Here is a 13,827-nt window from a genome sequence, read left to right on the forward strand (position 1 = left end):
CACAGAGGCTTGGGCAGAGCCGATCGGACCTGCTTTCTGAAGGAGCAGAGCAGAAACGGACGCAGTCCCATGGCTAGGGACACAGTCGAGGGAAATGGGGAGTCAGGGATGCCAGGTGCTGGTCAGCAGGGAGCTTCAAGGTGACCCGTCTCAAGGGGTGTGGAGAGGGAAGGAGTTTCGAGGGCGCTGGTTTGCCAAGGCCCCGGAGGCCGGGGAGGGGTGGTGAAGCTTAAGGTCTCAGGAGAAGGTTCTAGATCTCCTGGGGAGCAATTAGCATTCCCCAGCAGAGAAAGAAGGTGGCGTTGAGGCCAGGGAGGCTGGTGGGTGCTCAGGCGTCTGGGACCCTCGGGGCAGGCTGTGCTACTCCCCACAGGCATTTTTGGCTCTGATGTGGAAGCTGAGGACGCTTGGCCCCAGAAGGCTCTCTGGACCTTAGCGCCCCTCCCTCTGCCTCCAGGGAGGTGGGCCAAGCCATGTCCCTGGTGTCTGGCCGCTCCTCCAAGTGCTGGCTCCGGTGGCAGTGGGTGATGGGGAGAGCTCGCCCCTCGCCCCCCTCCCTGGGAGCCCGCAGCACCAAGGATCGGGACAGGCAGGGGGAGCCGGGCTCCCCAACCTCAGCTCTCCTTCCCACCCCAAGAAGCCCTTTGAGGTTTTCCTGGCAGAGTTTAAAGCTTCAATTCATTGAATTGCCTGGCCTGAGGCCCAGGATGAGGGGATGCCGGGAAGGCCCCAGCCCCGCACCCTGGCCCTCACCTTAGCTGCCCCCACTTTCCTGGGACCCCGGCCGGCAGGCCTCCCCCGGCTCCCTCTCTTCAGCGGACGGCGCCCACCGCCTTTCTCCTTGGGGACCCAGGTCTCCTGCCCCTTGCTTGTGGAGCAGATGGCCACTCCGGAGGCTCAGGCTTGCTAAATCAGACATTTAAATCCCATAATCCTTGGTGAGAGGCTGACAGAGGGGGCAGCGGCCCAATCCTAGAAGCAGGGGCAGGAGAGAACTTCGTGCCAACCCTGGCAGGGCAAGGTGGGGGGGAGGAGGAGGGACAGTTGGTTCCCGAGTTATGAATGGAGTCCCCCCCCTCCCTTCTTGTCATGCAGCCCGCAGACTGACCCAGTCTCCGGCTTTTGTTCTCCGCCCGGAACCCCGGCTTGGCAACCCCCGCCCCACGCTCCCTGGACACTCAGGTGGCTGCCTCCCAGTGTCACCTCCTCACTCACCCCTGTGGCACGGCAGGCCCCGCCCCCCAGACACACAGGTGGTAGCAAAGTTTTATTGTAAAATATGAAATCGATATAAAAGGGGATATAAAACGGGAGGAGGAGGAGGGGGTGGGTGAAGAACACAGATGTGCCTTGCAGAGTGCAAAATTTCATCCTATGTGGCTGCGGGGAGTAGACAGAGACCCTAGACCAGGGATCGAATCCCTCCAGGGTGTAGGATGGAGGGAGGTTTCCTTTTAGGAACTGAGTTTCAGCGGGAGGGAAGACAGGATCTGGCCGGCCGGCAAGGATGGGACCCCACCCCAGCCGCCCCGGCCACAGAGACCTGAAGATCGCATCCACCGACAGGGACTTAAGGGAGTCAGCACCCATGAAGGCACCAAGTCTCAGACATCATTGATAAAAAAACTATTTGGGGGCCAGACATAGATCATTTCATTAATCCTCACAACAGACCCTGCGAGGTAGGTATGTTTGTCAGCATTTCATAAAAACGGTCAAAAAATTAGGACAAATTCAACAGCAGGTTAAAATGGCAAAAAAAACCTGGGCTTGTGACCCAGTGTGTGGTTCTAACTCTTTATGGGGAGGAACATTTTCCTACTTCCCCCATGGTTCCTCGTAGTAAAAAATCTTTAAAAACTAGGCTGGTAGGTCCTACCTCCTCCTACCAACCAACCACAGAGGTCAACTTTGTTAGCAGAGCCTTCGGCTAAGAAACGTGGAAAAATTCAGGGTTTCAGAGGCACACCTGTACCAAGCAAGGGGATGCATCAAGCCATTGCATTCAAGCTCCCAAGCCCCAAAAATGTCAGGGAAGGAGAACATGGGTGAGGGTGTTGGGGGGGATGTGGGGGCGGGCAGGAAGGGGAGGACGTCAGTCTGAGTCCAGCCCCTCTCTCTTGAGCATTGGCTTTTTATGGCGGGAGGTAGACTGCCCCTTCTTAGCTTTCAGGTGGCTGTTGGTGAGACAAGGGGGAGGGGAGGAGATGACATCAGCGAGTGGGATCTGAGGGTCTCAGACCCCGGTTCTGAAGGGCCCCGGGCTGGAGCAGGGGAATTCAAGCTAAAATGGGCCACCGCCAACTGCAGATGTGTTTACTGAGCAGCCGGGGTACCTGTGTGTCGTGTGTTCATCATCGCCTACCCTGTCTGACAAACAAGGCAACTGAGTCCGGTAAAGGGAGTCGCAAAGCCACACGGACCCACGGGGGGTTGGCGGGCTGCGGGTCTGTCTCAACCCCGCGCATGTCTAATGCTCCCGTGTGGTTATCAGGCCTCTATTTGGGACTCCATCTCTGAGCTAGAGGGTTGCTGGAAATGACCAAGAGGCACGAAACGGGGTGTGAGACACAACTGGGGGAGGCCAAAGCCCGACTGAACAGGGCAGGTCCCACTGAGGGCGCCAGTTCCCCTTTGCCTTGAATGTGGGATTAGAATGGAGTCCTGTGGCCCTTTCCCCGCAGGAAGGTAGGTGAGCAGGGTTGGGAGAAGGCCCAGGTCGCTCACCTGGAGTGAGCCCTGCTTCCGCCTGGCTCCCTTCCACTCAGGGCATCCTTCAGCTCCAAGGCCTCATTCATCTCTCGGAACATCTCGAAGCGGTCACGCCCACGGATCTGCAGCAGGGGAGGAGGGGTAGAGAAGTATTACGGCGCCAGCCACGCTACCATTTATTGTGCGTAATAAGTGGCGATCTGAAGCGATGCACAACTACGAGCCATTATCTCGAGGCACCACTGCCCCCTGCTGGCAAATGCCCTAATTGTAGGCAAAGCAGTCAAGGAGAAGATGGCATCCTTCAACCCAGTAACATTGGTGTCAAAGGAATCAGGGCACCTGGGTGGCTCAGTCGGTTAAGCGTCTGGCTCTTGATTACCTGAAGGGTGAAATACTCTCCATCCAGTGGCTTCTTCTTCTGTGGGGGAGCAGTGCTGGTGCTGGGGGGCAGCGCTGGGGAAGAGGTGAGGAAAGGTGAGAGAACAATAAATTTTGGGCCACACCACACCCCCTATGCCTCCTCCTGTCCTGCCCGCTTACCTCGCTTAGTGCTCCCGGGGGGCGGCTCAGGGCAAGGCTCCCCCTTCTTGCGGAAATTTTCCTCCTCGGTGCGACGGTCTCTCCCAGGACAGGCACAAACTCGTACCTCGAAGCTGCTCCGTCCCAGCAGCTTCCCACTACCCAGGTGAGAAGACAGAGGCAGGAGACAGTGAGGAAGGTGGGCTCTCCCGGACCCCAACCTCCCTCATCCCGTGTGGAGCCTAAGCCTCAGGAGTACTGAGAAGCCACAGCTAAGAGAAGGTCCCAAAGCGAGAAAAGAAAACTTGGTGGAGGACAGCGGAGGGCATTCCACACGCGAGGGAGGGAATGAGTGGGAGGGATGGGCGGCAGCATGGGAGAAAGTGGCCTGGGGCAGGTGGCGTGCTGGTCCCTACTTGGAGTCTTCCAGGGTGATGATGGTGATGATGGGCCGCCGGTTCATGCCCCCCATGCAGGAGCTGTTACACATGAAGTTGTAGTGGATGGTGGTGCAGTCAGAGCCGACCTGGGAGACAAGGGAGGGCCGGGTGAGGCTGCGGGGATAAGCCTGCGGGCTCTGCACACCACACGGGCTGCGGGGAGGCTGAATAAGGAGAAAGCCCTCCCGGCATCTCCCACCTGGATGGCCCTTGACAAACCCCTGCCCCCCAGACCCCAGATGGCAAAGCAGACCTCAGGCGGCTCGTAGGGCACCACCACGCTATGTCGGAAAGTGTTTCTGTCATCCAAGTACTTGGCGTGCAAGTTTCCTTCCACTCGGATGAGATGCTGGGGCGGCGCCAGACCTGAGGGCGGTCAGGGAGGAGTGGGGGGCGTGCAGGCACCAGCCCTGCCCTGTCTGTAGCTCCCCCCCCACCCCCGATGGCGGCTCACCATCGCTACTGTCAGGGCAGCGCTCGTGGTGGGGGCAGCGCCTCACGACCTCGGTCATGAACTCTGACTTTTTATAAATGGCCATGGCACGAACACAGGTTCCCGGTGGGGGTGGGGAGCTGACCCACAGCTGCACGGGGCAGGTCTTCGCCAGCTGGCAAAACAGCTTGTTGAGGCAAGGGGAGTACTGAAAGGGAAGGAGACGGGACAGATAGGTCAGGGGTCGAGTGCCCGTGGGTGCAAATGGACAGACACTGTTTAAATGCACAGAAGCCAAGTGCTATGTGGGAAAGGGGCTCCTGGTGGCGGGGGTGGGCTCTGCATCCCAGAAGCTTCCTTGCAAAAGCCAAGAAATGCATGAGTGAAGAAAAAAAGAAGAGAAGTTCCATGGGCCCCTGAGAGATGCCAACTAGAACAGGACAGACAACAACAAGAGCCCAAGGTCAAAGGGGAAAAGTCAACTTTGGGAAAGAGGCAAGGCCAAAGGTCGCAGAGTAAACGGAATAGGTGAAATGTAGGAAGACTGAAGTGAGGAGGAATCCCAAAGTTCTGAACAGAGAAAGCCAGGGGGGCGGGCGATGCGCAGGCACGGAACCTCCCCATGGAAACCAGCCCCGTAGGGCCACTGACCGTGCAAGTAACAGACTTGGCTGTCCCGGACTGCAGAAACCCTAAATGAAAACCATAGGCGCCCGGGTAGGTCTTCTGGGAAGGGACGAAGGATGACAGGGGCCATGAGATGGCTGGCGCAGGGGTGGTTGCGGCAGGGGCTGCTGGCGCCGGAGCCGCAGACATTCTAGAAGCATCATCCGGAGCTTCGTCCAGCCAGTGCGTGACATCTTCTGAGAGTGGCAGCTCATTCACCCCCGAGGACAGCTCGGCGGACTGCAGGTGGGAAAGGAGGAGTTGGAGGGCCAGGTCTCCAGCCCCTGTTCCCATAGCACCCCGAGCCCCCCACCTCCCCACCTCCAGTCCTTACCAGAACGTTGTTTTCCGGAAGTCTGGAGGACAAGAGCAGAATATCAGTCAGTGCTCGGTTTTGTTTTCTACAGGCTCTACCAGGGGGTTAGGAATGGGATGGGGGGTATGACCGGGGAAGGGGGGGTCCCTGGAGGCTGGCAGGGAGCCTGCCCCGCCCCCCACTTACAGGTTCCACAATTCTGAAAATGTCTCCTGGCTTAGAGGGGGCTCGATATTGAGTTCCAGCGGCGGCTCCTGCATCCTGGCTCCCGGCAGGGCAGCGTGGCCGCTGTGGAGGGAAGAGCGAGGGCCCGGTGTGAGACACCCCCAACCCCGGGGTCCCCCGACCCTTTGCCAGCCCATCACACACATCCTCTAGATGCAAAGGTCATCAGAGATGGAATCCCAACCTCCCCACCACTGAACCCACAAGCCTTCCTGAAAGGGCGCCCTACTTCTGCCCTCTTTCCTGGTAAGAAGGATGAAGTGACTGTCAGAAAGCCCCCCCCCTTTTTTTTAAGTGTTTATTTATTTTTGAAGGAGGGACGGACAGAGAACAAGCAAGGGAGGGGCAGAGAGAGAGAGAGACAGAATCTGAAGGAGGCGTCAGGCTCTGAGCTGTGAGCACAGAACTCGACGAGGGTCTCGAACTCATGAGCCGAAAACTGTGAGATCATGACCTGACTAGAGGTAGGACACTGGAGGACTGAGCCACCCAGGCGCCCCCAACTCAAAGCTTCCTAACTGCCTCTCAGGGATGTTTACCCACAGCGAAGACCTCAGGCTACACTCTGTTTTCTGATTTTCATTCCAGCAACTATCAGGCACCTTTTCTTATTCATTTCGGCTGTTGCCTCTGGGGGGATAGGAACTTCCTCAGGGCAGGCACGAAATCAGCTTTGCTCAACAGTACTTGCAGTTCAGAGGGGTGGTCCCTGTCCTGGCCAAGGCACTGCCACCATCTGTGACATCTTCCCCAACACCACCTTTGTTATCAGCTTTGTGAGAAAACACACCTGCTGCGCCCTTGGGTCCAGGTTCATTGCCCTCTTTGTGTGTGTGTGTCTCCTAGGGCCCGGACAAACCCATCACCGCCCACCCTCGCCCCAAGCAGCTTTCGCCATTATAATCTCCCTTGACCTTGACCTTCACCTCCACGGGCATGGGGTCCAGGGCGTGCTTTTCTTGTGTGTTCGGTTTGCGAAATCCTGTCCTGTGAGTTATCTCATTTGCCTCGGTCACCTGACAGGTGAGTCCCAGAGAGAGGTGAAGTGAAGGGCACGCCAGACACACAGGCGAATGGATGAGCTTTTTTTTTTTTTTTAATTGAAAATGACCGTTCTGGGGCGCCTGCGTGGCTCAGTTGGTTGAGTGTCCAACTTCGGCTCAAGGCCATGATCTCATGGTTCGTGAGTTCAAGCCCTGCATCAGGCTTTGTGCTAACAGCTCGGAGCCTGGAGCCAGCTTCAGATTCTGTGTCTCCCTCTCTCTCAAAAACTAATAAACTAGGGGCGCCTGGGTGGCTCAGTGGGTTAAGTGTCCGGCTTCGGCTCAGGTCATGATAACACCGTTCGTGGGTTCAAGCCCCGCGTTGGGCTCTGTGCTGACTGCTAACAGCCTGGCGCCTGGAATCTGCTTCAGATTCTGTGTCTCCCTCTCTCTCTGATCCTCCCCTGCTCACACTGTCTCTGTCTCTCAAAAAAAAAAAAAATTAAAAAAAAAAAACCCTAATAAACTTAAAAAATTTTTTTCTTAAATGACTATTCAGACATCCAGGAGTAAGAGGCTTGCTCCGTCACAGACGACTCTGCAGAGCCCTCCTTTGCAATCAGTTAAGGCTGAAGGTGCAGATTTTGGCTGACAAAAGTCCTTCAATTAAGAGGTTGGCAAAGGGCTACTCATCACAGCGGCGACAGCTGACAGGGTGTGGACTATGCCTGTGCATGGAAGAAGGCAAGAGAGGGAGCCAAGGGGAGTGATCCCAAACATTTGCTTTGTGGGGAAGGACCAGGACCTCCTCCACCCCCCATCAATGATCTGAAGAACTTTGAGACTTTATGGAAGGTAGCTCAAGAGAACGGAGAGGGGGTCAGAAGTCAGAAACCGTCGGTTTGATATTGTATTGTTAGTTACACTTGCCAGGTGACTTTGCCTATCTTAACAGGCCAGCCTTTTGGCTTCCTCACATACAAGCACCGAGTTTTGCTTGTTTTTGCGTGTGTAGGAACAAGTACCCACGGCCAGGAAACGCGAGCAGCTGCAGCAGACAGAGCATGGGCTCTGGAGGCGGTCGGGCTGGCCTGCATCCCCGGCTCACCGCCTAATCTTTGCAGAATTTGGGCAGGTTAATTAACCTCTCTGAGCCTTAGTGCCTTTTGCTCTAAACTTGCACCTTACTTATTACGGTCGAAGGGGCTGAGAAGAGAGCTCAACCAACGTGTTTGTTTGTAGGATTATTCCCTTTTATTCATTCTATATTATTTTAAAGGGAGAACTCCGTAATTAGGAATGGGTGGGGCTTTGGTAGGATTGTCCCAATTAATGCTAGTTCACCTCCCTCGGGGAGCGGTTTGATAAATGTGCCACAATGAGTTGTCCAGGAATGGTTGAGTCCAAGACTCGATCCCACTGCGAGGGAGACAGCCCCACAGACACAGCAGTCTCCCTCTCTTGGTCCTGGGCAGCAACTAAATTCTCAATGTTTCTCAAAAAGACACCATCAGTAGGAAATCCTTTCAGAGCAGGTAATTCCCACAGATAAGATCATCAAGGGGTGCCTGGGAGGCTCCATCATTGAGCGTCCAACTTCGGCTCAGGTCATGATCTCAGGGTCCGTGAGTTTGAGCCCCGTGTTGGGCTTTGTGCTGACAGCTCGGAGCTTGGAGCCTGCCTCGGATTCTGTGTCTCCCTCTCTCTTTCCCTTTCAAAAATAAAGTAACATTTTAAAAAATTAAAAAAAAAAAAAAGAGCATCAAGGGCCATTAAACTCAATGGTCGGAAGGTGAACCAGACTTTCTAAATGGCTTGGGAGGCAGGACTCACATAGATGTCCCCGGTGGGAAGGCCATAAACTCAGTGGGGACTCCACTGCCAGGCCCACCCACTCCCATCCTAACAGTGGGTGCTGTTTACAATCCCCACAGAGGCCCACTGCTTTCGGTGGCCTATCTCCTTAATCATCTCAAGAAGCCAGTAAGGTAGGTATCATCAGCTGAGGGGATCCGAGGTTAAAGCAATTAAGTCACTTACCGAGGCTCAGGGCCGGGGATTTGAACCTGGGCTGTCCACAGCCACAACCAAACTCTAAATAATGATGTTCCCCCCCACCCAGAGCTTCATCCTGATGTCAAAAAAAAACCAAACAAACAAACCTGTTTTGGCTGAAAGCTATTTGATTGGAGGGGGAGGTGGGGGGGTGGAGAGGATTCTGGAAAGTAATAAGGGCAGCGTCTGGTAAAATGGAACACCTTACTACTTTTGCAGCAGGAGGCTTGTGCAAAAATATTCATGTCAGTGTGGTTCCCAGATGGCAGGCGGTAAGAAACATTACTATCTATCAGTAGGAAGTAGCTAAATGAAACAGCGGTATCCTCACAAGAGAAATTTACGACAGCAATTTAAGGAAATGAATTTATTTGTATATGTGTAACTAGATATAGCTCAGAAAACATGAACCTGGGAGGTTCAGTCAGTTGAACGTCCGACTTCTTCGGCTCAGGTCACAGTCTCATGCCTTGGTGAGTTCAAGCCTGGCTCTGAGCTGTCAACATAGAGCCTGGAGCCTGCTTTGGATTCTGTGTCGCTCTCTCTCTCTCTCTCTCGCTCTCTCTCTCTCAAAAACAAAGAAATATTAAAAAAAAAATGTACGGGGGGGGGGGGCAGGAGAGCCAAACAGTAAAATATAAGTAGTTTATGCAAATTAAAAATACAAAGACTACAGTTGACCCTTGAACAAAGTGTGTGGGTTAGGGGCGCCACGCTCCTATGCTGTTGAAAATCCAAGTGCATCTTTTGACGTCCCCCAAGTTTAACTACTAATGACCTATTGGTGAGCTCTGATAGTTTTGATAGGATAGTGATGGTCTCAGAGAGAGAGGGGGATATATATGCTTATGGGATCTCACAGTTCTGCAGAACCCGCCTCGGACCCTCTGTCCTTTCCTCTCTGCCCCTCCCCTGCTTGTGCTGTCTCAAAAAAATAAATTGATTTTCAAACACACATATGTCTAGGTGCTCCCCAGAAGCCCACAGATGCTTTTGAGGTAAAAATCTACATAAATTGAAATGCACAATCTTACCATGTAGATACCAAAATTGGACATATTTTGATACAAGCTTGTAACCTAGCCCGATCAAGCCTAAGATACTTCGCCATGTTTCCTTCTAACAGTTATACAACACCATTTGTTCAGACTTTCCTTTCCCCACGGATTCATTTGGGGGCCTTTGTAGAGAACCATTTGAGCACACTTATGTGTCTTTTCCTGGGCTCTGTTCTGTTCATGATTGTGGTCCGACAGTAGCTTTATAGTAATCTTGAGGCCAGGTAGTTTAAGAACTCCAACTTTGTTCTACACTTTCATTTTGGAATCAGCTTATCAGTTTCTACAAATGGACCTGCTAGGGTTTTGAAGGGGATTGAATTAAATCATTTTGGAGAGTGCTGACATCTCAACACTACTGAGCGTTTCATCCATGAACATCGTACTCCCATTATTTAAATCTTTCTTAAATTCTCTCAGCAATATTTTATAGTTTTCAGTATAGAACTCTTGTCCATCGTTTGTTCAATTTACCCCCAGGATGTCATGTTTTGGGATGTTATTATAAGTGGCATTGTTTTTGCAATCCATTTTGTAACTTCACATTCAGTGGTTGCTATTATATAAAAATATAACTTATGCATATTACCTTTGAAACTTGTGACCATGCTATAATCACTTATCAGTCACGGTTTTTCTTTTTTAAAGATTTTATTGTTTAAGTAATCTCTACATCCAATGTGGGGCTTGAACTTACAAACCCGAGATCAAGGGCTGCACTGACTGAGCCACCCAGTCGGTGCCCTTCATGATAGTTTTTCAATGGATTTTCTATTAGCCTGGTTAACACCTTCAGTATAATGGTGAAGGGTGAGAGTCCAATCCTTTTCTAGCTCCTGATCTTAGAGGACAAGCATCTGCTCTGTCATTATTATGTATTGATGGTAATTTGCTCAGGGGTGCCCTTTAATAGACCAAGGAAGTTTTCCTCATTCTGGTTTGCTGGGAGGTTGGCTTTTCTCTTCTTTTTAAATCACGAATAGGTATTGCATAATGTAACTCTTTTTCATGCATCTGTTGAAATCATCATAGGATTTTTATCCTTCAATCTGTTTATGTGGCAAATTACACCGATTGGTTTTTTGCATGTTAATTATCATTGCAGTCAAGAGATCCGTTCCGGGGCGCCTGGGTGGCTCAGTCGGTTAAGCCTCCGACTTTGGCTCAGGTCAGATCTCACGTTCGTGGGTTCAAGCCCCATGTCGGGTTCTGTGCTGACAGCTAGCTCAGAGCCTGGAGCCTGCTTCTGGTTTCTATGTCTCCTTCTCTGACCCTCCCCCTCTCATGCTCTGTCTCTCTCTGTATCAAAAATAAAGAAAACATTAAAAAAAAAAAAAAGAGACCAGTTCCTTTTGGTCAGGATGTATTTATCATTTTTATATATTAGCAGATTTGATGTGCTAAACTTGGTCACATCTTTACATATATATGTGTTAGCGGGAACATTGGTCTAAATGTTCTTTTCTTGCAATGTCCCTATGTGGTTTTCGTATCAGGATTCTGAGGATTATCATAAAATTAGTTTGGAAATGTTACCTCTTCTCTATTCTTAGAGAGTTTGTGTACGATTGGTACTGTTTCTTCCTCAAATATTAGAGAAGAACAAAGTAGAGACAGAATAGAAAATAGCCTGAGATGGTAGACTTAAAACCAAATCTTGCAATAATTGCATTACATTTAAATGGGCCAAACACTCCAATTAAAAGCAATTTACTGGGGAAAGGAAGACTGTTAGGAGCTAGAAGAACTGGATATCCATGTAGGAAACACCAAAAATAAAACAGAATCTTGACCCTATCTCTCATCATGATAGAAACTATTTTAAAATTAGTTAGTTAGTTAACAAGGACTCATAGAACCATAAAGGTTCTAGAAGAAAATATCCTAGAGTATCTCATGACCTAAGGGTCAGCAAAGATTTTTCTAAAGGGTCACAAAAAAACATCTGAAAGATGAAAGATGAATTTTCTGCTGCTCCTCTTCAACAATTAGGCAAGCTACAGGTCAAACACAGGAGAAAACACTTGACAAGAGTCCTATCCAGGATATTCGAAGAACTGTCTGCAACTGAACACAATTTTAAAAAAGCACATAAACCAAAGCACATAAACCAACTTAAATAGGAGAAAGATCTGAAGAGTCACCTCCGTTATGACATAGGAATGGCCAACAAGCAGGTGGAAATGGATCACAGTGAAGAGAACCACAAATTAACACGATGATGTACACAATAGACTGACAAACCACACACATGTGGGGAGGACAGATCTTGCTGGCGGGAAGGCAAAGCGGTACAACCACTGTGAACTATATATTGGAATTTGCAAGTTTAGATCTGGTCTCTTACCGAGCAATTCCGCTCCTAGGTAGTCAGCCAGGAAAAAACAATATTGTACAAGAATATTCAAAGCAGCTTTATTCAAAATAACCCCAAACGGGAAACACCTCAAATGGTCGTCATAAGGAGAATGGCTAAACAATCCATTGTTTATTCATCCAATGCAGTAGGCTAGATACAAAGCATCAAAGCACTGATAAAAGGCTGATACACGTAGGAACACGGATGAATGTCACAGGCCTTAACGCTGCAGGCAAGAAGCCCACACAAAGGAGCGCAAACTGTGTCATTCCATGTACAGGACGTTCTCCAACGGGCAAAAACTGGTGACAGAACCCCAAGATGAGGGTCAGAGATTGACTAAAGAAGAGAGGCACGTCCACCTTCTCGGGGGCGATGAAAACGGGTTATTTTGACGGGCTTTACGCGGCGGTTAGTTGCCGCGACTCGTCTAATTGCAGTAGGAGTAAAAGCTACCTCAATTTCGGAACAAGCAGCACGCAAACACCGCGCGCAGTGTCCGCAGCAGGTGCGCGGACTGCGAGCAGAGGGGGGCCACCCCGCGTCCCCAGTGACTGACAAGCGGGAGGCAGGCCCTCCGTCCGCTAGGCTCGGCCGACCCCGCCCCCTCCAGGCCCGCCCCTTCCGCCCCCAAGACGTACGCTCTGCGTCCGAAATCGGAATGGCTGAGCTCGAGCCGGATGCCGGAGAAACCGTGTCTCCGCCAAAGACGGACGGCGCATCGTCGCGCGTTTTCATCATTTAATTCTCAAACGCACCCCTTGTCGAAAATACCCAGGGCTTGCCCTAGGCACGCTTTTGAAAACCCCCTTCGCACGCAATGGTAGCCTCCGTCCAGAAGACAGGCGACGGGGTGGAGCACACCAAAGAGGGGGAGGGACTGAGGTTTGCATCAAAACAAATACCCCGTCCTTCCCCAAAGCGGCAGCTAAGTACTTCGGGAAGGGGGGAAAAAAAACCCAAAACAGTAGGGGAGGGGGCTAGCAGCCTCCCTCCGCAAGTTGGTGGAGCCAGTCTGAATGACATTTTCTCTCTACTTCCCTCTCGTGGGGTGCACAGTGAGCTGCTCCGGAAAAAGATACCGGAAGCGCTCCTGCAAGTGGCAAAATGTAAATGTAGAGCCAAACAATAAGGGCTCCCGGGCCTCTCAGACCTGGACGGTCCTCCCGGGCTTCGCGGGCAAATCTCTCGTTGAGCACTTCCCACTTCCACGACTGACAGTCTAATTGGATTTGCTCCATCTAGCGGAGCCGGACACCGGTTGGAAAGACCACTCCAGGAAGGACAAAGGTCCGGAAGTTATGGGACCTGAGCAGCTCGGGCTTCCCGGATCACCCCCCGAATAATCATTTCGGAATGGAGCCCAAGGTTCCACCAGGATGATGTGGATTCTAAAATCTTGGATCCTGAGTCTCCCAAATTCCTAGATCCCAAACTCTCAAATCCTGATGCTTTGTGCATCCTATTTCAGGGTTCCCCACACCCAGCCCTGGGATGGGGGTGCGGTGGGGGAAGAACCCCTTAGGCCGGCTGAACGTCCCACTCTCCTGTTCCGCTCGGAGTTCGGCTGGTCCTAACATCTTTATCATCTACACCGAGGCCTCCCAACATTGCATTCCTATGTCGGTGCCGCCAGCCAAGTGTCCATTCCCCCAAATCGCCAAGTCCCAATGCCCCATCCCCAAACCCCACAATTCTCCCAAGCTGAAAAGACGGAGCCGAGAGCCGGTGACTCAGAGAGGACTCATCTGGCTCAGTCAGGAGCTTACCCGAACTTCAGGGGAGCGTGTCACCGTCCTGGGAAGCACGCTCCGAGGCTGGACGCCAGGGGACCCCGGAGCCCAGCAGCTACCTGCGCCTAGAATGGTGGCTCTGACTTTTCAGAAGCTCAAAACTTTTAGCGCCAGACAGAGCACATGGGAGGGGAAAATCCCAATCCCAGCAACCCCCGCGAGGCTCCTGGCACAAAGCTGGACAGTCGCCATGACAAGTAAGGGCAAGCAGTTCGCCGGGGGGTGGGGGAGGAGGTGGGAGTGGAGTGCGAGAGATGGGCAGGGA

General features: G+C 51.9%; 1 protein-coding gene across 1 annotated transcript; it reads right to left on the minus strand.

The window, feature by feature from the left end:
- Positions 1-1,254: 1,254 nt before the first annotated feature.
- On the minus strand, positions 1,255-13,686 carry TP53 (tumor protein p53). Its single transcript, XM_029927154.1, has 11 exons — positions 13,539-13,686; positions 5,276-5,377; positions 5,108-5,129; positions 4,759-5,013; positions 4,129-4,315; positions 3,928-4,040; positions 3,651-3,760; positions 3,256-3,392; positions 3,095-3,168; positions 2,728-2,834; positions 1,255-2,177 (listed from the first exon to the last, which is right to left on the minus strand). Exons 2-11 carry the CDS (start codon positions 5,347-5,349, stop codon positions 2,096-2,098), a joined length of 1,161 nt encoding a protein of 386 aa, XP_029783014.1. The 5' UTR covers positions 5,350-5,377; positions 13,539-13,686; the 3' UTR covers positions 1,255-2,095.
- Positions 13,687-13,827: the final 141 nt, after the last annotated feature.

Source organism: Suricata suricatta, chromosome 17 (genome assembly GCF_006229205.1).
Source record: "Suricata suricatta isolate VVHF042 chromosome 17, meerkat_22Aug2017_6uvM2_HiC, whole genome shotgun sequence".
NCBI classification, from domain to species: domain Eukaryota; kingdom Metazoa; phylum Chordata; class Mammalia; order Carnivora; family Herpestidae; genus Suricata; species Suricata suricatta.